At 37.0% G+C, this 27602-nt stretch overlaps 1 protein-coding gene across 2 annotated transcripts in view; it reads left to right on the top strand.

Annotated features, from left to right (window-relative positions):
• The window catches only part of BBOX1 (gamma-butyrobetaine hydroxylase 1), a 116530-nt gene extending 97156 nt beyond the window's left edge, over nt 1–19374 (top strand). For both annotated transcript variants that reach the window (XM_007537319.3, XM_060176668.1), the window contains exons 5-8: nt 10209–10314; nt 15751–15947; nt 16324–16490; nt 18913–19374. In XM_007537319.3, the coding sequence (XP_007537381.1) occupies nt 10209–10314; nt 15751–15947; nt 16324–16490; nt 18913–19073 (631 nt within the window). In that variant the 3' untranslated portion in view covers nt 19074–19374. The remainder of the gene's footprint in view (nt 1–10208; nt 10315–15750; nt 15948–16323; nt 16491–18912) is intronic.
• The last annotated feature ends 8228 nt before the right edge of the window (nt 19375–27602 follow it).

Genomic DNA, 27602 nt, shown 5'->3' with positions numbered 1-27602 from the left:
TTTTTAAAATAAATGTAATAACTAAAATTACATTTTGGATACAAAGAGATAAATAATGACATCAAAGAAGGCATTCTTTAATATTTTGGTTAGGAGACCTTGCAGCAAGTCAAGATTAGCGATCTCTTACTGCTGATGATAATAAATGTAAGTTGTAGATGTAAAGCATCTATTAATTTAATTAGTACATCTAAAATTAAAAAGGCAACTGGAAGATAGCTCAGCCTATAAAGTGTGAGCTTTAACATACTTAGGCCCTGGGTTCAAACCTTAGTACTACATAGGCATACAATACCACCAGAAAAAACTGCTTAGAAACTGGAATCATACTGTGATATATCTCATTCTCTTCATCTCTCCCCCAAATGAAAAGAAAATTTAAAAGTCATCCTAGGAGCATGTGCCAGTCCCAAGGTCCACAAAAAATTAAAGATGCAAATACACATAGTATATTTTTTCAAATATGAATCACCAAACAAAACAGTGTGAAATATTTCACCAAGAGTATAAAGACAAACATCTAACAAAAACAATATTTAGTTCATAATAACTAAATAATTCAATTTTATTTTTAAAAAAACACTAACAAGACTTGGGGAAATCTAATGAATGAACATTCAAACCAATACCAAGAAGTAGTGTCCAACACTCAAGATTTGGATGCATAGGAGTTTTTGACAAAATCTTTAAATTGAAAAAAAGGATAATTCTAATAAAATCTTTAAAATGGTATGAATATCTTGTAGAAATACTAATTTTTATTCAGATTAGCTATTTTGTCAACAGCAAGATCATTTGCAGTTTCTATAACCTGTCCCCAAACAATATCAAATTAGTCTCTACCACTGTTTTAAGATGTTATGCTGATGTTAACTTTTTGAGTTTCATAAGAAATACATCCTGCACATGTGCTTCAATTCTTGATAGTTTGTTTTAGTTTCTGCCTTACTTAGAACAACATTAAAATCTATATCTGAGAGGCTGCATGTAAGTATACCCCCATCTCACAAACCAAGGTAAAACAAAAAAAGTTTCCTCACAGGTCAGTGGGTCACATTTGATTTTATTTCTGCTGTGTTTTCCTTTGATTTGAGGATAAATTAAGGCTTACAGTCATAGACAGTCAGTAGTGTTTCTTGTCATGAATCATTTCTACCTGGATATTGAAAGGTAGACCAGATGACATTTCTAATATCTTTCTCAATTTATGCTACAACTGTTAGAAGAATGTTCAGTTGTTTGAACTGGTGAGCTATTTTACTAGGCTTTATATTTATGTATAAGCATAAACTTTCAGGCTACATATTTCATATATTATCTAAGACATTTTAGCATTAAGAAATGTTTATCAACCACTGCCAGTTAACTCTGAGGACTGGAGAACTACTGAAGCCAAGTCACAGACTCCATCCCCCTAGAAGCCAGTTAATGTTAAAAAGAGAAAAGATCAGTTTTTTTGGCTAAAGATACTTTTACTTTTTGCCAGCTCTTGACTACAACAAATCTCAGTTTACCCTTGATTGTGAGAGGAACCAAGGAAGAGAACATACATGGATCAGTGCAAAACCATTATAGCTTTTGAAAAAAGTATCTCAGTGTTGTGATTTCCTATTGATAACATCAACAGCATGATCTTTTTAGAATATATAATATATTCCATAACTTGAAATTATTTTTCTTTCTTTAAATCCTTTCCCATATGTTGATTATCCTTGGATTTCTAATGGTTACAATAGCCTGACTCTGTATTATGTATGAGGCATGGAGTGACATGAACTAAATAGAGAACATGTATTACTTGGCTATAGTCCCTAAACATAATGGATTGCATGGCTCATATGTGAAAATGAGTTACAGAAAGATATAAATTTTCCCCTTTTCTCTCACTATTGTTCCAGACCATGACCACATACGGACAGATATTTAACTTTCAGTGAAAGATATACCAGATTTTCCATCTTAAATGAGAAAAAAAATGGAGCAAAAGAATTAATTTCATTATTAGTTGTAGAGAATTGGGGGGGGGGGAACTACCCTTTCACTTCCATCTATTATATATCTTCAAGAAAACCATATTTTTATCCCACATATTCAGGTTTCTCTACCTTCCTTCCTACCTTCCATTTTTGTAGAACATTTCCCAAAGTGCCATCTTTTGCATATTTTCCTATCCCCCAACCTCTGTCTCTCTACCTAGTTTAATTTTATTTGTAGATATTATCTCTACCTCTATTTCATTTAGTAATTAGTTATTTGTATTTTCTGTTTCCTGCTATGTTTCTCTTGCTAAAACAATATTTAGGGAAGGCTACATATATCCATGTGTGTGTGTTGTTTATGACTAGTGAATATCAATTAATAAATATACATTGAAATAGTCATAAAATGAGATGTGGCTATTTCTTTCAAACCAGCTTTGGTTTAATTAATTAAGTTTTTATTTTATTTTGATGAAATAGATGCAGAGAGAAAGATACAGGGGGTAGAGGGTGGAGAAAGAGACCAGAGCACTGCTCAATTCAATGTGGTGATGTTGGAGATTGAACCTGAAGCCTCAAAGCCTCAGGAATTAAAGTATTTTGCATAACCATTATGCCATTTCCTTATTCCTGCTATAACTTTTTAAAATACAAAAATCACCCCCAAATGAAATTTAAAATACCAATAAAATAAAAGATAAAAATAATTCCATCCAATTACCCACTGTTTCAATCTTAAGGAAAAGGCCTTATAATACTTGGATGATTATTTCATTTCTTGCCACAGAGCTGCAAGCAACTTTTAGTTCTTTTTAATGTGTTTTTTAATATTTAAGTCAAGCTAATTTTTGTTGCATTATGTAGCATAAATATTTTAAACTATGCATTCCTGTCATTTTGCATATTGAAATTATTGTGCAGCTATTACCACTATTTAGATTTGATAAATTTTCATTGATAGTCATTTTTTTACAAAAATAACTATTCATTGTTAGAAATGTATTAACAATTGAGCCCACTGTTACATTCAATCTGATTACCAATCTGAAGTCTTAAATGCTTAGATTGAAGGAATTTAGCCTATGGTCTATGTATGAAAAAGTTTGAGGCATTCAGTCTATTTCCTCCCTCTCATATTAATTAAATAGTTATTTGTGAGACTGTAAGTTAATAGGAGTTTATATTAACACCATTCCCTCCACCAAAGGTCTGTGTCTGTCTCCCTTACCCCCCCCCCCCCAATGTACCTTGGACCTAGGGCCTTCTCCAGAGCCCTGCCATACTAGAGAAAGAGAGAGACAGGCTGGGAGTATGGATTGACCTTCCAACATCCATATTCAGTGGAGAAGCAATTACAGTTGCCAGACCTTCCAACTTCTGCACCTCACAGTGATCCTGGGCCCATGCTCCCAAGGGTTAAAGAATGGGGAAGATATCAAGGGAGGGGATTAGATATGGAGCTCTGGGGATAGGTATTATATGGAAATGTACCCCTCTTATCCTGTAGTCTTGCCAATATTTCCATTTTATAAATAAATAAATAAATAAATCTACTGACATTACAAGTAGATAGATTACTGAAGAGAAAGTGTGTGGGTAGACTCAGTGTGGAAGTAGGCCCAAGGGTCCTACCCTCCCTCTGCTACCCCAAGAAGAAAGTGACTGAAAGGCAAGGTAAGAATTTGAGGAGGAAAAGGAGCAGGAGAAGGGGTAGGTAGTGTATTGCACAGGAGTTAAGAATAGGCCTCACTCTAAGACAACAATGGTAGATACTGCCCCACTTTCCAAAGAGAGGTTTGGTCAGCCTACTCTGCCACTAAAGGAAGACTGTTCTTGAGTAAATGTAGCCTATAATGTTCCCAGATGTGTCCATGGAGTGTGAACTCAGACTGACATATGGTTGGGTTGCATTTTCGGATCCATCTTCCTACTCTAACTTTTAATAGATGAATTCAGGCCATTGAGTTGAAGAACAGTGGCTGTTAAGACCTCTTTTGTTGTTGTTCTTCTTCTTCCCTGTAGGCTATGGGAGCTTGAGGGCTTTTTACCTATAAGTAGCTTTTTTAGCTTGTTCACTCACTCCTGACCAAGAAATAAATCAGGGTGAGGGATAGATAGCACAGTGATTATGCACAGAGACTCCCATACCCTGAGGATCCAAGGCCCTGGGTTCAATTAAGCTGCTCTTCCAGCAGTCAGAACCAAGCCTGAAGTACTTGGCCCTGTGAGTTTGCAAACAAGTCTAGTTTATTCTCTGTGTGTGTGTTCTTTGGCAGTTATTCACCATATCTCCCAAGTTCATCAGGGGAACAATGTGGAAAAGTATCCACTATACAGTCCCACCTCTATCCCACCAGGTATCTTCTCCTAAGTTTCCAAGTTTCTGGGTCAGTTCTCTGCCCCCCCAATGTCAGCACAGAGCCTCCCAGCTGCTGCTCCAGCCTCCAAGGGGCAGTAGCAATAGAGAATCACAGTTGCATTTGGTGAGTCTTAGGCTAGTCTTCTTCTCCCTTCAGCAGTCTTTTTGTTAGTAAAATAGACTGGAGATGGTGCCTCACCCAAAAAACTGTCAAACTGTTACCAGCTGCTCAGGTGTATATAGGGGCTTTAGCCCCAGGAATCTCTCCTTAGGCTCTATGAGCCACACGTGTTTGCACTCACTGGTGATTTGGTGGGTTCCCCAAGTAGATCTGGTCCTGCTTGTTGTGGTCCCAGGTGGTCTTGTTTGATATTCCTAGTTGAGCAGGGAGTGGAGAGAAACACAGCTGCTGCTCCTCCATAGCCCCGCCTCCAGAAGTCAACGCATAACTAATTTTAACTGATAGGGATTTTTTAAATTGCTACTGGGACTTCCACATTAAAAGCTGACTTTTCAGATAAAAAAGGGAAGTAAAGAGAAAGCCACAATAGCACCAAAGTTTCCTTCAGCATGTTGGCAATCAGTTTAGACTTCAGTTGTGAACATAAGAACACACTATCCAAGTGAGCTAGCTATCATGCCAGCCCTAATAGGTAAAATTAAGCAAACTGTCTAAGGATAAGCAATCTGGGGATAACATGTACAGTAAACGAATATTAGTAAAAGTTAATAAGTATATGTAGCAATAAAATAATATGCTAAATACCTTTAGTTTTTGTTTGTTTTTTATTTTTTTATTGGGAGATTAATGGTTGACGGTCAACAGTAAATGCAGTTGTTAATGCATGTGAAAATTTCTCAGTTTTTGCAAAATACTTTGACTCCCCACCTAGTTCCTCTTCCACCATGATGCACCAGGACCTGCAATGCCATCTCCCTTTTCCCAGGTATTTGGTGCAATACACCAAACTCAATACAAATTCTGCTTTGTGTTTCCTCTACTGTTCTTATTTCTCAAATTCTGTATATGAGTGAGATCATTCCATATTTTTTTTCTTTTCTTTCTTGTGTATTTCACTTAACATGATTCCTTCAAGCTCCATCCAAGATGAGGTAGCTGAACAGTATATATATCTTTCTCAGCAACTCATCTATTCCTGAATACTTGAATTGCTTCCAGATTTTGGCTACTATAAATTTTGCTGCTATGAGAACCTCACCAGTGTGCCAGGGACTTTACCTCTCCAGAGCCATACCTCAATAGGGAAACACTTCCCATGTCCAGTGGAGAAGCAATTACAGAAGCAGACCTTCCACCTTCTACACCACAAAAAGAATTCTGGTCCATATTCCCAGGGAAGATGATAAGAAGGCTCTAAACTACAATTTTATCAGGACATAAAGAGAGAATAAAAGGGAGAACATTTGAATGTAGTAATAGATGTAGGTGTGACTGGGAAAGAAAGCAAAGATGGGACCACAAGGGGATGAAAAGGAAAATATATACAAATATAGACACATAGTTGTAGAAATAATAATTAACCTATATCTGCAATCTTAGGAGAACTGCTATAGATTCAAATGAAGAGAATGGGGATACAGAACACTGGTGGTGGGAACAGTGTGGAACTGTACTCCTATTATCTTATAATTGTGTAAATCACTAATAAAATTTAAAAACAATAAAGAATAAATTGTGTTGCTATGAACTTAAGTATATACAGGGTTTTTCAATTTTGTTTTCCCTTTTGAAGAACCAACATTTAGCTTCACTGGTCTTTTGTATACTTATTTATAATGTTTTCTTATTTATGCCCTAATTTTAGTTATTTCAGTCTTTCTTTTTTTTTTATTTATTCCCTTTTGTTGCCCTTGTTGTTTTATTGTTGTAGTTATTATTGTTGTTGTCGTTGTTGGATAGGACAGAGAGAAATGGAGAGAGGAGGGGAAGACAGAGAGGAGGAGAGAAAGACACCTGCAGACCTGCTTCACCACCTGTGAAGCGACTCCCCTGCAGGTGGGGAGCCGGGGTTTGAACCGGGATCCTTATGCCGGTCCTTGTGCTTTGTGCCACCTGCGCTTAACCCGCTGCGCTACAGCCTGACTCCCATTTCAGTCTTTCTTGTTGCATTATGGTTCCTATGTTATTTTTCTTCTAAGTCCTCAAGGCTTATAGTCAATCTGTTTATTTGATCTTTTCTTGTTTCCTAATTTGTTCCTTATATGACTATGAATTTCCCTTTTCATAGTGCCTTAGTTGTATCATAAATATTTTGAGAGCTTACAACTTCACTTTCATTTGATTATAGGAACATTATAATCTCTTCCTTCCTTTCCTCTTTGACTCAGTAGTGGTTAAGTAGTGTACTGTAAGTTTCCATATTTTGGAACTTTTACTAATTTTTGTTTGTTGTTAAGTGTTATTTTAATTTCATTGTGGTCTGAGAAAATGTTTGGAATGATTTCACTGTTTGGGGTGAATTTATTAACATTATCTTTGTGGCTTAATACGTATACTTGAATAGAATGTCTATTCCAGGGGAGCCGGGCAGTGGCGCAGTGGGTTAAGCACACATGGCACAAAGCACATGAACTGTCATCAGGATACAGGTTCAAGGCCCCGACTCCCCACCTGCAGAGGGTTCACTTCACAGGCAGTGAAGCAGATCTGCAGCTGTCTGTCTTTCTCTCCCCCTCTCTGTCTTCCCTTCCTCTCTCAATTTCTCTCTGTCCTATCCAACAACAATGACAGCAGTAACAACAACAATAATAACAACAATTACGATGATAAACAACAAAGACAACAAAAGAGAAAAAAATTTTAAAAGTCTCCAGGAGCAGTGGATTCTTGGTGCAGGCACCAAGCCCCAGCAATAACCCTAGAGGCAAAAAAAGAAGAAAGGGGGTCGGGCGGTGGCGCAGTGGGTTAAGCGCATGTGGCACAAAGCGCAGGGACCGGAGTAAGGATCCCGGTTCGAGCTCCCGGCTCCCCACCTGCAGGGGAGTTGCTTCACAGGAGGTGAAGCAGGTCTGCAGGTATCTATCTTTCTCTCCCCTTCTCTGTCTTCCCCTCCTCTCTCCATTTCTCTCTGTCCTATCCAACAACGAATTGCGTCAACAAGGGCAATAATAATAACCACAACGAAGCTACAACAAGGGCAACAAAAGGGGGGAAAAATGGCCTCCAGGAGCGGTGGATTCATGGTGCAGGCACTGAGCCCAGCAATAACCCTGGAGGAGGAAAAAAAAAAAAAAAGAAGATAGGAAGCAAGGAAGAAAGAAAGAAATTAAGTTATCCAAAAGGAAGGAACAAGAAAATTTAGGAGCCAGGCATGAGTGCACCTGATTAAGTACACACACTACAGTGTGCAAGGACCCAGATTCAAACCCCTTGTCCCTACCTGCAAGGGGGAGAGCTTCATAAGTGGTGAAGCAGGGCTGCATGTGTCTCTCTATTTTTGTTCCTCTCTATCTCCCTCTCTCAATTTCTGGCTGTCTCTATCCAATAATAGATAAATAAATTAATTAATTAATTAATTAATTTAATTTAAAAATATTTAGATAGCACCACATATATATATATATATATATATATTCTAAAAAGTGCTCAATAATGCTACTACAGCTGATTCAATAAAGTTGCAGAATAGAAGATGAATACGCAAACATCAGTGTGTTTCTATATTGACAATGAATCTTAAAAGGAAACCAAAAGCAATTCCATCTACAAACCTATTTAGAAGAATAAGAAGAGTATAAAACCTATTCAATGATGCAAAAACAGTCTTTTCAGTAAATGATTCTGGAACAAATGTTTGTATACATGCAAAAGAATAAAATTGAAAGGTTTTTTTCATACCTTCTATAAAATAAGGCTAAAATTTCAAACCCATCTTCCTCAGGTGGAACATAGAGTATATTGTCCAGCCTCCCTTCAGAGGATGGAACATTCTCTACCCTTGTTGATCCACGTTGAGGGCAAGGTCCTATGGGGACCCACAAAGGGGTCTATTGTGTTGTTCCTGATAGACATGACCAGTAACAATGGAGAGAGGGATCTATTTGAGGTGTAAGCCCATTATGTCTGGGAATCTCAGGACTCACCCGAAGAGGGGCCCAGCTAATGGGATGGCCTGATAGTGACTAAAAAGTCATCATTAAAGTATGCCAATCTCTTGCCGTTATTCAGCTTTTGCAGTCCTTACTTTGATAAGTTAGCTTTGGAGTGAGTGAGGGAAGTATAATAGGAGGTAGGTGAGGAGGGTATCTGGGTCTAAGTAGACACTATTTCATTATGAACTTTATAGTGTCTTTTTATGTCTATCTACTTGCTTGCTGCATATACTGACTCACTGCATACTACTGTGCACTTTGGGGGTTTACAGTCAACAACATTTATATACCTTTCCCATATTTGGGAACTACTCTCTTCCCTTATCCAGCTTTCTGGTCCTTTTTCCAGCCATGACATCATCTCCCCAGACAATAAGTTGGACCCACCTGCATATCAGATGTCAGGTTCAGAGGAAAAAAAAAAACTAATATATTCATGGGCTTTTTTTTAACTAAAATAGGACTACTGACTATCTACAAAATGGAGTCCCCCCAACTCTTCATATTAACTATTCTAGTCTTTAGATTCATGATTAGTCAATGTGTTTGACTCTATATGTTACCTCTTTAATATCCAGGATATATAAATTTTAGTTCAACAAAAAAGCCTCAATTTAAAAATTGGTAAACTATAAAAAAATAAAATAAAAACGAAAAATATACAATTGGCAGTAACTTAAATAGATATTTCTCCAGTGGGGATATACAAGTGAGTATTAAAAACATGAAATGATGCTCAATATTATTAGTCGTTAGGAAAAATGCATCCATCAGGATGGTTAAAACAAAAAATGCAGGAAACAGTAAATGATGGTAAAGATGTGGATAAACTGGAACACTGACATGTTTCAAACAAGAAGTAAAATGGTTCACTGACTGTCAAAACAGTTTGGCAATTCCTCACAGTAGCATAATCCCAAAATTCTACTCTCAGGTATTACCCAAAATTATTTTAAAAAGATTATCAAATAAGCACATTATATCAGCTCCACTTTCAATAACTAAATAGTAGAAACAGATAATAGGTCTATAAAAGAATAGATAAATAAATTGTGTTATACCATTATAACAGGATATTATTTGAAATTCTGACATATGCTACAACACAGTGAAGGAAACTAAGCAAAAGAAGTCACACGTTGAGTGATTCTGTCTATACTAAGTACCTAAAATGGGTAAATCCATACAAATAGAAATTATGTTGATATTTTCCAGTGGGTGGGAAGAAGGCAAAATGGGAGGAAACTGCTTAATGGATAAGAGATTTTATACACTTCTTTACAAATGTTTTAGGATAATTTAATAAATATAATATTTTTTTGGAGAAAAAAGATGTAACCTTGGTTAATATGTTTCCTTGAACAAAGAAAGGTCAGACTTCTTCTTGCTCACAGTCATAATGACAATTATGTTATAAAATGGAAAACTTAGGGGCTGAATGGTGGCGTACCTGGTTGACAGCATGTATTACAATGTGCAAGGACCCTGGTTTGAGCCTCTGGTCCCCACCTGCAGGGGGAAAGCTTTGTGAGTGGTAAAGCAGTGCTGCATGTATCTCTCTGTCTCTCCTCTCTATCACCCCCTTCCCTCTTGATTTCTGGCTATCTCTATCCAATAAATAAAGATTAATTTTTAAAAAATGGAAAAATTTTTATTTCCCCATTTAATCAAATTCATGCTCACACACTTCCTCTGGCTTAGTGACAGTCTTCTTAAAGATATATATGTTTTTCTATTATTATTATTTTATTTTACAGACATACTTGGCAAGTGCAAGACAAAATAGATGCAAACAATGTGGCTTACACAACCGGGAAGCTAAGCTTTCACACAGATTATCCAGCTCTCCATCATCCACCTGGGGTAAGGTGAGACCTAGTGTTGTTTTCCACACAGCAAGTCAAGGATCAATATCCTTCAGTTTCCTGAGTCTTAAAATTTATGTCTCACTAGCTAATTTGTCTTATGCATCTTCTTTTTCTAAATGCAATTATCTCTATACATAAATCTTGAATTGCCTCATCCACACAATGGATTGAATATTTCCATGTAAATATTTTTAAGCAGTTCTTTGTTTCTTCTTGTAAATCACTACTTTGCCAAGCCAGATTTTATAGGAGCAGTAGTATATCTTGGGGACTTTCTGCACATTTACCATTTCTAAGATAATTAATAGAATAAATGGAAACAGAGTATACAACATAGGGTTTCTGTCATAAAATCACACAGCTTTAGCTATTGTTGCATAAAACTCCACAACCCAATGGCTTAGAAGAAAATCCACGTTATTTGGGCCTGTGTTCAGTTAGGCAACTTTTCTGCTACTAATTAGGGTAGGAAATGGTTGACCCAGGTAGAGATCAACTAAAATGTCTTATGTCTGCTCTGCTTGGCCTGTCATCTTGCAGCAGAAATTAGCCTGGGTTTATGTATATGGCATCTAGCAGAAATTCCAGAAAGCAAGACAAAGCACACAAAGTCTTTTGAGAGAATAGAGTCTCTTATATACAAAGCATACAGTCTTTTGCCATGATTTGTTAATCAAAAAAAAAAAAAAAATCCTAAATTTAGCCCAGATTTGAATGTGAGGAAGTAGCAGTCACTTTTTATGGGAGAAGATACAAAGATACTCTACAAAAGCATCTAAATGCAAGGAGCAAACTAGCCCATGATTAATTTTGGAACTCTATTCCCCTATCTGTGAAATTCCTCATCAAGGAAAGGAGCTAGTCACCATAGAAACACAAATCTTCCAGGAGAATTCCTGGAGGGTTTTTTTTTTACTAAATTCTTACAAAATGTAATTTACTAAACTAGTTCCATTTTAACTGAAGCATAGTTTACTAAACTAAGAAATAAATGGTCAGGAAATCACCTTTGAAAAGATCTCTTGTTCCCTATTTAAAGTTAAATGGTACTAAATAAAATAGCTACTCAAAAGTCTTTATTCTTAAGTGGAAGTAGAAGTTTTAGTCAATTCTCTAATTAATGATGGCAAAATGGGCCAAATTAGTGTGTTTTTCCACTATGTTGACAGAACACATTTTCTGTGTACATGGGTAATGAATGGTCCATTGTCCTGGCCTGTGCTCATTAAGCTACTTTAGTGTTTGACTTCACATGGTTTAAATTATTATGTTGACTATAAAAAAAATAACACATGATTTAAAAAAAAAAAAAAACTAAATTATGACAGTGAAATGACATTTGGGACAGGGTGGGGAGGTGGGAGGATGGAATGCAGTGGTGCACTGGTTTAAGCATACATAGTGCTAAGTGCAAGGATCCGATCAAGGATCTGCATTTGAGCCCCTGACTCCGCACCTGCTGGGGGGTTGCTTCACAAGTGGTGAAGCAGGTCTGCAGATGTCTATCTTTCTCTTTCCCTCCCCTCTCAATTTCTCTCCATCCTATTCAATAAAATGGAGGGGGATGGGGGGCCCTCCTGGAGCTGTAGTAGCACAAAGCCCTAGAGACAGAAAAAAAAAAAGGCATTTTTGGTTACCATTTTGTTTGGAAATATTTGAGGAAAGAAACATACAATGAACTTTTTTTTTTTCTTAATGTGGTCCAGAGATTCTCTAAGACCTTGGAGATTAAAAATACAACCTGGGAGTCCGCGGTAGCGCAGTGGGTTGGGCGCAGGTCGCGCAAAGCACAAGGACCTGCTGAAGGATCCCAGTTCGAGCCCCCGGCTCCCCACCTGTAGGGGAATAGCTTCACAAGCGGTGAAGCAGGTCTGCAGGTGTCTATCTTTCTCTCCTCCTCTTTGTCTTCCCCTCCTCTCTCCATTTCTCTCTGTCCTATCCAACAACAACGACATCAATCATAACTACAACAATAAAACAACGAGGGCAACAAAAGGGAATAAGTAATAAATAAAAAATATTTTTAAAAAACACAACCTAATTAGCTCTGTTCATCTGCCTGAGATAGGCTGGAGAAGTCTGGACATAATAAAGTTTCAGAACTGAGACTAGAAGAAAATTGTATCTGAATTTCTTAATTGCCTATTTTTTTTTTTTTTTTTTTTTGGTGGTGGGAGCTTTTTTTCTTTTTTATAGAGACAGCCAGAAATCAAGAGGAAGGGAAGTATAGAGGAGAGTGACAGATATCTGCAACACTGCTTTACTACCTGTGAAACTTTCCTCCTGCAGGTGGGGGGACTTGGGGCTAGAGCCTGGGTCCTTGCACATTGTAGCATGTCAACCAGATGTACCACCACCCACCCACCTCCTACTGTTTATGGGTATAGGTTTTTCTTCTCAGTTAAAATGGAAAGAATAAGGAAAAGTGTTTAGATGACTTCACATCCTTACATTTTTTTAATAAGGATAGTCGTGTCTTTTAGATTAGAGGAAGAAATGATTCACAGCAAGGTTAAATACATTTCAGGGTTACATCTGATTAATGCTGAACTTGAAGCCAAATTTGCACTTAGTTTTTTAACTATACCAGGCTTGAGCAGGACTTTGTAATCACCATAATTTATGTAATGTGATGATTATAGACATTACCTTTCATTACAGACTACTTTTAAATATTTACTTAGCTAAAAGAGAGAAAGAGACTAAAGCAACTCTTTGGCCAAAGGTGATGCCTGAATTTGAACCTGGAATCTCAGACTTGCTGAACTTGTTCTTTGTATAGGGAGTGATCTCCCTCATCCACCATTATAAACATTTTAAATACCAGAACTGAATCTCATATTTTCTTACATTTCAAGGCTTAATTCAGCATACTTTGAACATTACAGTGACTTTTGCAGATGGGAAAAAATCAAATAGCTGTATCTTTTTCTGTTAGCAAATTGAACATCAAAAGTTAAAATAATTATAAGAGATTTTAAAATAAAAGATGACCAGTAAAATGTCCACATTCTGGTAGTAAAATAATTTTTAAAAGCACCAGGTTTGTTATTGCTCAAAATTCCATTTTCAACTATTCAGAGTTTCTGTTTCTAGCCACCAAGAATTCTGCTGGGACTAGGTACCTGTATAATTTTACTGCTCCCAGGAGCCATCATTTTATCTTTATGACAGAGAGTGAGATACAGAGGAGGGACACAGCAGAACTACTCAAGTGCTCCTAATGCTTCCTTCCTGTGGGTCTTCCTATGTGGTAATTGGGAACTAGAACCCAAACTCTAAAAGCCATGTCCTCATGCATGGTGTATGTTCTTACTGGGCAAGTCACCACCTAGCCTCTAGTTCAGAGGCTTCAAAGTTTGAATTTTTTTACAGTAAAAGGAGCAAGTTTATTTAAGTACAGATTAAATAATTTGGATAATGAGTTATCTATTGGCTCTAAATTTGAATAGTCAAATCAAACAATGATAATTTTATGTTTTTATATTTTTAAATGGAAATGCTAAATATTTGTCTCTAAATCTTCCTAAAAGTAACTAATACATACTACCATTTTTGGTTCCTAATTCTCAGTGTTGCTTGGGTTCTTCAGCATCCATATTTCACCACCCTACCTCTTTGCCTTCTCTGAATATTTACACCTAAAAACCAGTTGGGCTCTTGGATGGTTACTCTCTTACTGCCTCCTCCTTTAGTTTTTTGTCTTATGCTACACCATGGGACTATTATTATTTTTTAATTTTTTTAATTATTGGATAGAAACAGAGAGAAATTGAGAAGAGGAAATAGAGATGGATATAGACAAAGAAACACCTGCAGCCCTGATTCATCATTCATGAAACTTTCCTCCTGCAGGTGGGGACCAGGGACTTGAACTTGGATCCTTGCATACTGTGCACTTAACCAGATGTGTCACCATTTGCCCTCCAGGACTAATATTCTTGAATTCAATCATAACTATACTACTCACATATTAAAAAAATCTTTAATAATTTCCCTCTGTGCACAATATTCATTTGATATGTGAAACTCTTCAAGATTAGGAATCAAATTGTTTTCACCAATGGATCTATTATTGTCATTTGTGACCCTCTAAGGCATGAAAACTTTTTTTTTTCATTTAACCTTGTCTTGACATATTATAAATGTCTGGGGCATAATTTTACATATTTGTAAGGGCATACCCAGCATCAAAGTTCTAGTGTCAGCTTGCTATTAAAAATGCCCTTCTATCCATTCTTCCCACCTTTCTTTCCATTTCCCTTTAATAACCATCATAATTTACCAAGTCTGAAAGTCATTGTGTGTGTGTGTGTGTGTGTGTGTGTGTGTGTGTGTGTGTGTGTATGTGTAGTTTGTCAGTTCATCTGCTTTAGTAATTTTCATTCCACATATGAGTGAAACAATCTGGTAATTATTTATCACTTCCTTATTTCATTTAGCATAAACACCTGGAGTTTCATTTTATCCTAAAAGGTCTGATTTCCTGAGGTTTTATAGTTTCAAATTTTCTTCCCTAATCATCTATCAAAATGCATTTAAGTTGATTTTTAGGTGAAAGTAAATAATGGATTAAAGCTTTTTCATACCCAATGAATAATGTGTATTTTTATACCTATCGTTACTGCCACGTGATTTGTATTTTCTGATATATTCTATATATCTGAAATTTATCCATCCTTCTTTGCTCAGATTAAATCTCTTCTATGAAATCAACATGAAGCGATTAAATACTGGAACATAAAGTGCTTTCTCTGTGTAGTTATTATGGTCTGTGCCTTTTGTTTATTAAGAACCCCAATGGGCCTCTGCCAATGTCTTCAAAGTTTTAAAGATAAAGTATTGATTTCAAGCAAGTTTTCTCCCCAGCCCCTCTCTTTTGTGATGAAAAAAAGATATTTCCCATTCCTTTCTTTTAATTTATTTACTTTTTATATAAACAGAAAGAAAATAAGAGAAAGAGGGCAAATAGAGAAGTAAAGAGACACCTGCAGTCCTGCTTTATTGTTGTTCATTACACCAGGTCTGCTGCATTGCTTGATGTTGTAGTCTATTTACATAATCATTGTTTTGTCTGAGACCCGCCCTGCCTACAGGGCATTGGTTTAATCCCCATTGGTTCATGCTCTTTTTCCACTCCGCCCCCTTATCCTACGTACTTCCTTTTTCCACCCTGCCACTTCCTTCCTGGAAATATAAATGCAGATTCTTTTCTCAATAAACACACATTGGATTGCGTTCCTGCTCCGCGAGTCCCAGACTTTATCATTTGTGATGCTTCATCCCTGCAGATGGGGACTAGAGGCACTCAGCCACCCAGACCTTCAAAAGTTCTTTGATTTTAGTGCTTTATATTCTGAATCTTCCTTTACCATGGTTCAAAAAGATATGTGTATACTACTTAAAAACATATTCTCTGTTTCTTTTATAGGTCCAGCTTCTTCATTGCATCAAACAAACGGTCACTGGGGGTGATACAGAAATTGTAGATGGATTTAACATATGTCTAAGACTCAAGGAAAAAAATCCTCAAGCATTTCAGATTTTGTCCTCCACCTTTGTGGACTTCACAGACATTGGAGTAGATTACTGTGATTTCTCTGTGCAATCCAAACACAAAATTATAGAGTAAATATTCCTTACAAATTTCTGATAGCAATTAAGCAGTAAAAGCTTTCTTAACCTAAAGCTAATATCTGACAGATATGATTAACTCCAGAACTTAATTATTTTACTAATAATTCAATAACAGAGGGAAAGAGATTTAGTCTTACATTTATGTGAAAGAATTTTTAAAAGTGTTTGTTAGATAAATTAATTCCAACACAATGAATATATTATTGCAAAGATAGTTGTCATATCATCTCTACACGTATTTGGGCTCTTTAATGCAATAAGATGTTTCCTTGAAACAGAAGCATCTCCTAACACAAATTGTCCTTTAGAAATAAATGTGAATAGATACTTTATGACATAAATTTTAACTTTTTTCTTCAAATAATAGATTGGATGATAAAGGCGAAGTGGTTCGCATTAACTTCAATAATGCAACTAGAGATACTATCTTTGATGTACCTGTTGAAAGAGTTCAGCCTTTTTATGCTGCTCTGAAAGACTTTGTTGACCTAATGAACTGCAAAGAATATAAGTTTACTTTCAAGATGAATCCAGGTATGTGAATATATTTCCAAACAATATGAAAAATGGACTTTCTTTTTCATTTAGAGTGATATATAGAGTAGTTTTTTTTTCAATTATAGCATGTGCAATACTAGTAGAATTTTGGTGATCACTCAACCTGTTTAAATATTTCTACCTCCAAACCTCAAAAAATTTCTAACATGGGAGTCCAGCAGTAGCATAGTGGGTTAAGTGGGTTAAGTGCACATGGCGCAAAGCGCAAGGACCAGCGTAAGGATCCTGGCTCCCCACCTGCAGGGGAATCGCTTCAAAGGTGGTGAAGCAGGTCTGCAGGTGTCTTATCTTTCCCTCTCTCTGTCTTCCCTTTCCTCTCTCCATTTCTCTCTGTCATATCCAACAACAATGACAAGAATAACTACAACAATAAAACAAGGGCAACAAAAGGAAATAAAAAAAAAAACTTCTAACTCTACCCATGCTGTATTGACTCTCTGGTCTTTGAAACTACCTTAACAAGCTCCTAGGTAATTCTTCCACCTTTCAGGAGGGGGCCAGGGGCTTGAACTCAAGCCGTTGTGGATAGTAACATGTGTACTTCACTAGGCATGCCACTGCCTAGCCCTGATTTTTGTTTTTCTTTTTTCTTTTCTTTTCTTTTTTAATTTTTATTTGAGTGCTGATCATCTCTGGATTATGGTGCTGTCAGGGACTGAACCTGGAAACTTAGACATGACAGCCTTTTGTATAACCACTGTGCTAACTTACCCTGACCCTTAATTCTTCCTTCTTCTTAAAAAAACAAAATTATCTCCATGATTCTTACTTTAAGGCACTACTCTCAGTAGTATTTACTCCTTAAACTTATCTGAGCTGGAGAGAAATTACTGCCTGAAATAAAATGGTGCTTGAATTATTCTAGTTACTTACAAAAGAAAAAGAAAAAGAGAGAAATTTTTTGGATAATCTCCACTCACTGAAGTGGAATAAAACTGGACACTATTTAATACCTGTAGTAAAAGAGCACAATTTCTTCTGCTGTGTATTAGACCAAGTGGAATATTTATTTAACTTGGGTTTATTTTTTAATTGATCACTAGCATAAAAAAGTTTTATGAGAAATACCCAAATATCCACTACTATGAAGCCACAGAAAGTTGATTTTTAATAGAAATAAGATATTTTAAAAAATGAAAATGGACTGGGTAATGGCACACATGTTATAATGAGCAAGGACCTGGGTTTGAACCCCTAGTCCTTACCTCTGCAGGGGGGGATCTTTGCGAGTGGTGAAGGTGTGCTGCAGGTCTGTCTCTCCCCTCTATCACTCCCTTCCCTCTAGATTTCTGGCTGCCTCTATCCAATAATATAAAATAAAGATAATCATTTTTAGATGAAAATATGGGCCTGGCTGGTGGTGCACAAGGACCCAGGTTCAAGCCCTCATTCCCTACCTGCAGAGGGAAAGCTTTGTGAGTGGTGAAGCAGGTCTGCAGGTATCTCTCTATCTCTCTCCCTCTCTATCTCTTCCTCTCAATTTATGGCTGTATCTACCCAATAAGTAAAGATAATAAAGAAATTAAAAAAAATAAAAATAACTTGAAAAATGAAAATGCCATAGAAAAAATAATAGCAAAGAAGTTGAAATCCAATATTCACTATTCAGTGGCAATGTAACTACCAACTTCTCAAAGCTTCATTTTTCTCATACACGAAAACATTAGCTAAGTCTCAATATTCCTATGAATATTGAGTAGTGATGCACTTGGTGAATACACATGTTATAACGTGCAGGGATCTGAGTTCAAGCCCCTGGACCCCACCTGCAGGGAGAAAGCTTCACAAATGGTCAAGCAATGCTGCATTTATCAATCTTTCTGTCTCCCTCTCTATTTCTCCCTCCCCTCTTGATTTATCTCTAACTCTATCAAATAAATATAATATATGCACATAAAGCAATAGATATACAGGAGGCAAACCAAGGACATCACCATCATTACAATTATCAGATGATATTAAATTTAAAACGCAAGCATTTCTAACTTTAGAGATAAGTAACAATCAGGACAAACAATTCAAAAGTCTTATGCAATAATAATTACAAAAGCATCTATAGAACTTGCTAGGTTATGTAGTCTAAATGTCAGTAGGTCTAAAATAGTTTGCATACAGTGACTGGATTTATGTGAAAAAGTACAATTTTATGAAAAAAGTAAACACGTGCATCTTTTTTTTTCTTTATTGGGGGATTAATGGTTTACAGTCAACAGTAAAATGCAGTAGCTGGTATACATGGAACATATCTCAACTTTCTGCATAACACTAACTCCCAACCGAAGTCCTTCTATACCATCAAAACATATGCTTCTTGATGAACTAAATAGAAATATTTTGTATTTTACATTTTCTAGCTTTCCAAATCACTTAAACACTTTATATTATTTTTTTTATCTAGGTGATGTGATTACTTTTGACAACTGGCGCTTACTTCATGGTCGATGTAGCTATGAAGCAGGAACTGAGATATCACGCCATCTAGAAGGAGCTTATGCTGATTGGGATGTAGTAATGTCAAGGCTTCGTATATTAAAACAGAGTGTGGAGAATAAAATCTAAAGCTCCTAGCTCTACTTTCAGTAAGGTTCCAATGAATGTATTTTGTAAGATACAGCAAGGTCATTTCAATGCCATTTGTGTATTAAATTCTTTTACATTATATATGCTACTTTTCTTACAAGAGTTTTCTTTACATCATAAGAAAGTGCAAGCTTCTTAGATTTTGGAGCAGGGTAGTCTCTTTTCCAAATAAAGCATTCCATCTGTTCTACTGCATGCATGGTTGCATTCCTTTTACCATGTAGGAGAGTCTCAGGGATGCCTAAAGTTTTGCATTAAATAAAATTTTTTTTCAAGTAAAGTATTTCTAAAATAAAGTTTTTATTCAAATAAACCTTCTGTTTCAAATAAAATATGTCTTCTTAGCTGCTATAGGGTCACGTTTAAAAATTTTATTAGTGACTTAATACTGACTTACAAAATTATAAGAATGGTAAGGTATGTTCCAGTCTCCGAAGGGAGGCTAGGGTATCCTGTCCTACCACTTGAGTAAGACTGGTCCTGAAATGAGTACAACCTGCATTGTTTCCAGCTGTGACCATGAGCTGTGAGTTCAGACTAGTGGGGACTTAGAGGTTTCACAGGCTCTGGTACAAAATATAAATATATATGGGCCCTGGATTGCATGGATAGATGCAGTTTATTTTATTCATAGAAATTTTTCTAGAATGGACACTACTCTCTGCCCTAATCCAACTTTCTAGCCCTTTTCTCTACTCTGACACCATTTTCTCAGACTGTTGTTTTCTCCGGGCTATGTTGTTTTCGCCGGGCTGGCTTCACGGGCGGGTAACAGACGACCAGGGACTCATGGTTGAGCTGTAGGCAGTATCTCTTTATTCATGCAGGACGCAGCACAATCTAAGACAAGCTAAGCTAAACTCAAGGTACCCTAAAACTCACAATGCTGTCTTTATATATACTTGCCAAGTAGGGTGGAAACAGGATGTGACATAGAGAGGGTGGAGAGAAAAGTGACTGGTGACAATCAGAGTGTGACAAGGAGAGGATCAGGGTGGAGCAAAAACATATCATGAAACAGTGGGGATTGAACCAATGCCCTGGAGGGAGGGTAGTGCTTGTTAACAGCAGTTTGTAAATAGAATGAAGTGGTTATGTAAATAGAATAGTGTTAAGCAGGGGGGATTTAAACCAAATGAAACAGAAGGGGTCTCATGCATACCAACATCAGACAATGGTTTTATACAACTTCATGCTAGCTATCAAACTCAAGCAAAAACTACCATAATCCATGTGGCCCCAAAAACATGCCAAAAATGGACTTCCTAACTTCCTTCCATCCTAAAATCCCCAATTTTGTCTGTTCTGTTCCTACATTTTGTTTCCTGTTCATTAATCATTTTGTCTCACTTTATCCTGCCACTTCCCAGACACACCAAGTTGCAGATGTTATGATTCCATCCTGACTTCTCTGGGCAGACAATTGCACCAGTATGTCCTGGAACTTTGCACCTCCAGAACTCTGTCCCACTAGGGAAAGATAAAAACAGGCTGGGGGCTATGGATCGACCTGTTAACTGCCATGTCCAGCAGAGGAGCTATTACAGAAGCAAGAACTCCTACCTCCTGCAACCCAAAAAGTTTAGATCCCTACTCCCAGTGGGGGAGAAGTGATAGGAGGAAGAGGATAAGAGGGCTCTGAAATCCAGTTCCATCAAGACCCAGAAAGAGAGGGATATTTGGATGTAGTAATATGGTAATGAGCAACTTGGTGGGGAAGAGAAAATTGGAACTGGAAGAAAAAGGGTGTGATTATGTACAAATGTAAACAGATGGCTGTAAAGAGAACTCTGGTGGTGGAGGCCAGGCAGTAGCACAGTGGGTTAAGTGCACATGGCACAAAGCACAAGGACCAGCTTAAGGATCCTAGTTTGAGCTCCCAGTTCCCCACCTGAAGGGTGGTAACCTCAGTGGAAGTGAAGCAGGTCTACAGGTGTCTATCTTTCTCTATCCTTCTCTATCTTCCCCTCTTCTCTCAATTTCTCTCTGTCCTATCCAATAACAACAGCAATGGACACAATAATAAGGGCAACAAAATGGGAAAAATGGCCTCTCGGAGAAGTGGATTCATAGTGTATACACTGAGCCTCAGCAACAACCCTAGAGGGAAAAAAAAACAACAACAACAAAAAAAACTCTGCAGTGGTGGGAATAGTAATGGACTTATACCTCTGTTGGCAAGTAATTTTGTAAATCAATATTAAATCACTAATAAAAAAAGAGAAGAAATATATATATCAGGTATAATTCTACACTGTTCTCACTACCAGAGTTCTATATCCCCATTTCTTCCATTAGAAGCTACAGTAATTCTCTCAAGTTTTGAGATATGGGTTGACTATTATTTCTATAACTGTCTATATTTATATATATTTGCCTTCCCCCCCCCCCATGGTCTTGCTCTCTCTTCCCTTCCAAGTCACACCCACATCTATTACTTCCAAATGTCCTTCCTCTTTTACTCTTGTCTCTCTAGGTCCTGATGGAGTTGAAGTTCAGAGCCCTCTGGTCACCCTTCCCCCATCATTTTCTCCCACTGGGGATATGGGCCAACATTGTTTTTGGGGTGCAGAAGGTGAGAGTTCCAGCTTCTGTAGTTGCTTCTCTGCTGGACATGGGCTTTGATAGGTCAGTCCATCAGGGTCACGTTTTTCATCACTGAGTATGAGGTATGTATAGCATGCCTGAGGAAAATCTTATTATCAATGCTAAAGTTTTATTATCTTTAATTATATCACTCTATTACCCAAATCTCCAAACATAGTCAACATGGTGTAATTTAAACATGTCCTTTACTGCCTAACTTGTGACACCAAACTCATAATATACCATATTAAGAGAAAATCTAGTCCACCTGAGTTTCTCATGTCCCAGGTAGATACTCCCAAAGACTGCCAACATAGCTTGCATGCCCATGAATCAAATTTACCCATACCTACCTTCAGCTAACACCTGAAAAAAGCAGAAACAAGATTTACACAAGGTCTCCTAACCTGAAGATAGATTTACTTGCTGGTTTTGGCTTGCTTATTCACCACTGCCTGGTCCTCAGTGTTAGAATAACGGTTTCACTGCAGCCATGGAAGTCTCACTCCTATTGATCACTTTACCCCTACCTAGTCCCCACCCCACCCCCAAAAAAGGCCCTAGTATTTTTATCTACTGAAAATTTTCTACTAAATAAACTTTTAGTCTATATATATATAATATTTATTCCTTTTTGTTGCCCTTATTGTTTCGTTGTTGTTATTATTGTTGTTGCTATTGATGTCGTCATTGTTGGATAAGATAGAGACAAATAGAGAGAAGAGGGGAAGACAGAGGGGGGAGAGAAAGAGAGACACCTGCAGACCTGCTTCACTGCCTGTGAAGCGACTCCCTTGCAGGTGGGAAACCAGGGGCTCAACCAGGATCCATACTCCAGTCCTTGCGCTTTGTGCCACTTGGATTTAACCCACTGCACTACTGCCCAACTCCCTAGTCCATATATTTTATGACCTAACCAAGCCTCCTAAAGTCTTAATTGGTCTCATCACTGTAGACCTCTTTCTATTGCCCACCACTCATATTTCCATGTTTGTTTCATACCTGTAGCGTGCCCATAGTTGGGAATATGAATCAATAGTGGAGTTATTCCATGTCTGCATATTCCTCTGACTGTCTAAACTCTGCTTTTGCTTTTTATTTATTTATTTTTATTTTTCTGTGTCCACAAGATTATTGCTGGAACTCAGTACCTGCACAACAAATTCACTGCTTCCTACCTACCATTTCTTTCTTTATTTTTTTTCTTTTCCACTGGATAAGACAGAGAAAAATAGGAGAGAGGAGATAGACTGGGAGAAAGAGAGAGACTTGCATTACTGTTTGTGAAACTTCATCCCTACAGGTATGGACTAGGGGCTTGAACCTGAGTCCTTGCACATGGTAACATGTGTACTTTATCAGGTGTGATACCACCGGGTCTGAATTCTACTGGCTTGCTCTTCTTTTTTTTGTCCTTCCTTTCTTTATCTCTTCCTTTCTTTATTTCTTTTTTTTTTACCTTTTTTATTGATTCATTTATTTTTTTAAGAAAAACACAAAGATTACCTAATTATCAAAACATTACTTTTATGATGGAAGTGACTACATATGACTCAGTATGAAAGATTAACATCTCCTCTATGAAGATGTTCAGCTTCCTCTCATAAGACTGTTCTAAGATCCACATTTTCCTTCTCTGTCATCTATGGTTATTGTACCATGCCATACACTTGATTCCTTGATCTTCATAATGAATGATTTGGGTTATCAATATTGTGTTTTCCAAAACAATCCTGAAACAAAATAAGGTAATTTAATGGGCTCTTGATGTGGTTATAAGAAGCATCATTCTATAGTACCTAAAAACAAATAATGTCCTACTATGTTCATTGACTCACTCATTCGCAGTATCTAAAACTTAATTACTTTCAAGCTAAAGTATTTTATTCATTCAGCAGATATTTATCACATATCTTAACTAGATTAGGCACAGAAAGACGAAATGTGTCTGCTTACAGTATGATATGAAAATAGGTAATAATGCAGATGGTGATGTGTTATGTTAACAGAATGGCTCATAGGAAAGTAACCAATTCATTTGCAAAGAGGTGAATGAAAATTTTTCTTGGTATAATTATGATTAATAGCAACTGCCCAGGCTAAAATGGAAAACAACCTAACAAGGCAAAGGGCAGAATAGGCAAAGAGAATTGAGAGTGAATAATAAGTTCTGATAGCTAGCTTCAAATCATAGTAGTCACAATTAAATTTTTTTGGACAGTAGTTTCTTTTGGAAAGCTTTCATTTCTCTATTTGGAAATAACAATTTTTATCTCATTTTCTATGAGAGTTAAATAAAAATTGTGTAAATCTGGTTTTCCCCCAAATTTCACAAATTATAGAAGTGATCAGGAGTCGGGCAGTAGTGCAGTGGGTTACGCGCAAGTGGCGAAAAGCGCAAGGACTGGCAGAAGGATCCCAGTTCTTGCCCCTGGCTTCCCACCTGCAGGGGAGTCGTTTCACAAGCAGTGAAGCAGGTCTGCAGGTGTCTTTCTCTCCTCCTCCCTGTCTTCCCCTCCTCTCTCTGTTTCTCTCTGTCCTATCCAACAATGACGACATCAATAACAACAATAATAATAACTACTACAACAATAAAAAAAAACCCACCTGCCGGGGAGTTGCTTCACAGGAGGTGAAGCAGGTCTACAGGTGTCTATCGTTCTCTCCCCCTCTGTATTCCCCTCCTCTCTCCAATTCTTTCTGTCCTATCCAACAATGACAACATCAACAACAATAATAACTAAACAACAATACAAAAAAAAAGGGCAAAAAAAAAGAAAGTAAATAAATATTTTAAAAAATATGGGCAACAAAAAAGAAAATTAAATAAATATAAAATAAAATTATAAAAAAAAAAAGAAGTTATCATGATGGTGGTGTTTTAACAAAACTTCCAAGCCACATTCACTGAAGAGTCTGACTTATTCGGCCTGGGATGAGAAACAAGTATTATATTTTTATTAATAATCATACTACAGGGAGTGAAAAATTGTACTCATCTGTCAACAACTGAACTATAAACCATTAACCTCCTGCCCACCATAAGATAAGATGATTGAGGGAAAAAAAGTCTGGAAAATACGGATGTAAAATATTTATCATAGCTCTAGGCTGAAGGTAAGAAATTCAATAGATATTCACTATTATTAGTTATAATTACGGATTGTAGATGAAGGAACTAGGTTAGGTTAGAAGAGATATGAATAGGCACAGATGGTGCAAGTCACAAAAGGTGTGTGGCATTAAAGAGTTGATATTTTATCTTAAAAACAATAAACATAGTTAAAGACTTTTAAGTACTAAAATTACTTGATCAGATATTAATTTTCCAAAGCTCTACCTGATTGCATTGTGAAGGAATTGTAACTGAGCAAGACTAAGGGCTATAAATCTGTTTGTGTAGCTATAAATCCTATATACTGCAGGAAAGCAAATGAGAGCTTAAGAAAGATTTAAGTAGATTCTGGGAAATGGACTGTAGAAGACTAATTTAGATGACAACCTCTAGAGAACTAGTGATCTGGAGTATGTGAACAATGAGATGCATAGTTATTCCCTCGGTTTCTAACTGAATGTATGAACAATGACACAGTATACAAGGAAAGAAGGAACAACAGCAGAAGTCATTATGAAAATGAAGCCAGTTTTGTCAATGAAACTTCAGTTGTCGCTAAACTGATTCACTTGACAGTTGGATACACATACGTGTTATACACATATACACACACATTCACATTCACATAACTCAGAACAGAGGCTTGAATTAGAGATCTCTGGAAAGTATATAGATGATAGATTAGATAAGAATTTGCTTTCCTAGACACATTTAGTAATTGTGACTAAGTATCAGTTAATGATATAGGTATAGTTTGTAGAATCAGGTATGCTCAGACCATAAAGTATCAGCAAAGTCTAATATTCAAAGTCTGTTATAAGCTCTCACATGCCATCCTTTGTTGCTAGAAGACAGCATTTTAAATCAACACTCCATAACCTAGCTGTTTTCTTCTCCAATGAAAAATTATTTCTGCCCTGGAAAGGAAAAATGGAAGGATTGGATTGAGTTGCAACAATTTCTGAAGTGTGATACAGGACATGACATATTATGGGCTACAGAAACTGTTGCTGACTGAAGATGATTAGATTTCCTGAACAGAACAGTGTAAAGATTTGACTTTTCCCCAAACTCATAATAGATCTGATGTAATTTGGATTTGAATTCACCCCTATTTGGCAGTGAGAACTCTTACTGTCTGCTCACTGCTCTGCTTTGATTTAAATATTATTAGCTGTTTGGCCAGTTAATAAGAATACCTCCAAAAGTCACCAGAAAGACATGTTGCAAGGTATCTTTATCAATCTATTTATCTCCCTAACCTTAAAGAAATAAAGATTATGAAGCCATAGTTGAAGTTTAGAAGCTGGTGTCCAATCAATGGTGACCTCTTTAGGTAGAGACATTTTCATTTGTGTCTCCCCCTTGTCTAAACATTTATAAAATGCAGTGGTCATAAGGAAAATGATTGATTTTTTTGAATATTCTTCATTTCACACCATTGACAAAACTGATTAGATTCTTTTCTTTTTTTATTTATTAAGAGGAAATGACAAAAACATAGGGTAAGAGGGTACAACTCCACACAATTCCCACACCCAGACCTCCGTATCCCATCCAATCCCTTGATAGCTTTCCTATTCTTTAACCTTCTGGGAGTATGGACCCAAGGTCATTGTGGGGTGCAGAAGGTGGAAGGTCTGGCTTCTGTAATTGCTTCCCCGCTGAACATGGGCATCGACAGGTCGATCCATACTCCCAGCCTGCCTCTCTCTTTCCCTAGTGGGGTGGGGCTCTGGGGAAGCATAGCTCCAGGACACACTGGTGGGGTTTTCTGTCCAGGGAAGTCTGGTTGGCATCATGCTAGAAACTGATCAGATTATTAGGATCTAAGTAATCCAGTGAAGACCACTTCTGTGCCAGGGAGGACCTCATTTCTTTTTCCCTCTCTACTTCTATAACATATTTTACATATGCATATGACCAGAATTGAATCAAAGACTTTCTTTTCCATTCTCCACCAATGTCAGCTAATTTTCTTATTTTAAATATCCCAGCAAGAGATTTCTAGTTATATATCTAGTAAATAAACTGTTTTCAAGTTCTTATTTCACCTAAGGAACAAGTTAGAAGCCGAACAAACCAAGAAATCAGAAACTCTTCTTGGATCCCTCAGACAAGTGAGGTCATAGGGCAAATAGCCATCCCAAAACTATAATGACAGACAGACAAATATAGAGAATCAGAACTGGTCAAAGGAGAAACCTCTATAGGGCAGAACCCTTGCCAGAGTAGTAACACTTGAGTTAGAGTTTATAAATTACTGGAAGTTTAATGTCAAAAAAGCTTAAAAGAATAAGGCCAAGGGGACCCAATCATAAAAAGGTCCTCACACTATGTTTTGAGCAATTTAAAAAAATATATTTATTTATTTTTATATGGAGACAGAGAGAAATTAGATGGAAAAGGGAAAAGAAAGAGAAAACAGATGCCTGTGACATTGCTTCATAGTTTGTGAAGCTTCCTCTCTGCAGGTAGAGACTGGGGGTTTGAAGCAAGGTACTTGAACACTGTAATTTGTGTACTCAGCCAGGTGTGCCACCACCTAGCCCCAAACTTTACTCTGAGATTACCTTCAGGAAACCTATCAAGTATATCAACCTATATAATAGGAGAGGGATCACTAACTTGTGCAGGGCTAGAGTCACAGGAGAGAGACTCTGGGACTCTCAGAGCCAGAAGGCAATTCCAAGTGAGTTTAATCAGAAGAGCAGCTGTATTTATACTAGTCAAGTAGGGTGGAAACAGAATGTGACCTAGAGAGGATGGAATGAAAAGAGAGTGGTGGAAAACGTTGTGACTAGGAG

The sequence above is a fragment of the Erinaceus europaeus genome, chromosome 17 (assembly GCF_950295315.1).
Source record: "Erinaceus europaeus chromosome 17, mEriEur2.1, whole genome shotgun sequence".
Taxonomy (NCBI): domain Eukaryota; kingdom Metazoa; phylum Chordata; class Mammalia; order Eulipotyphla; family Erinaceidae; genus Erinaceus; species Erinaceus europaeus.
This window is presented reverse-complemented; position numbering and strand designations above follow the sequence as displayed.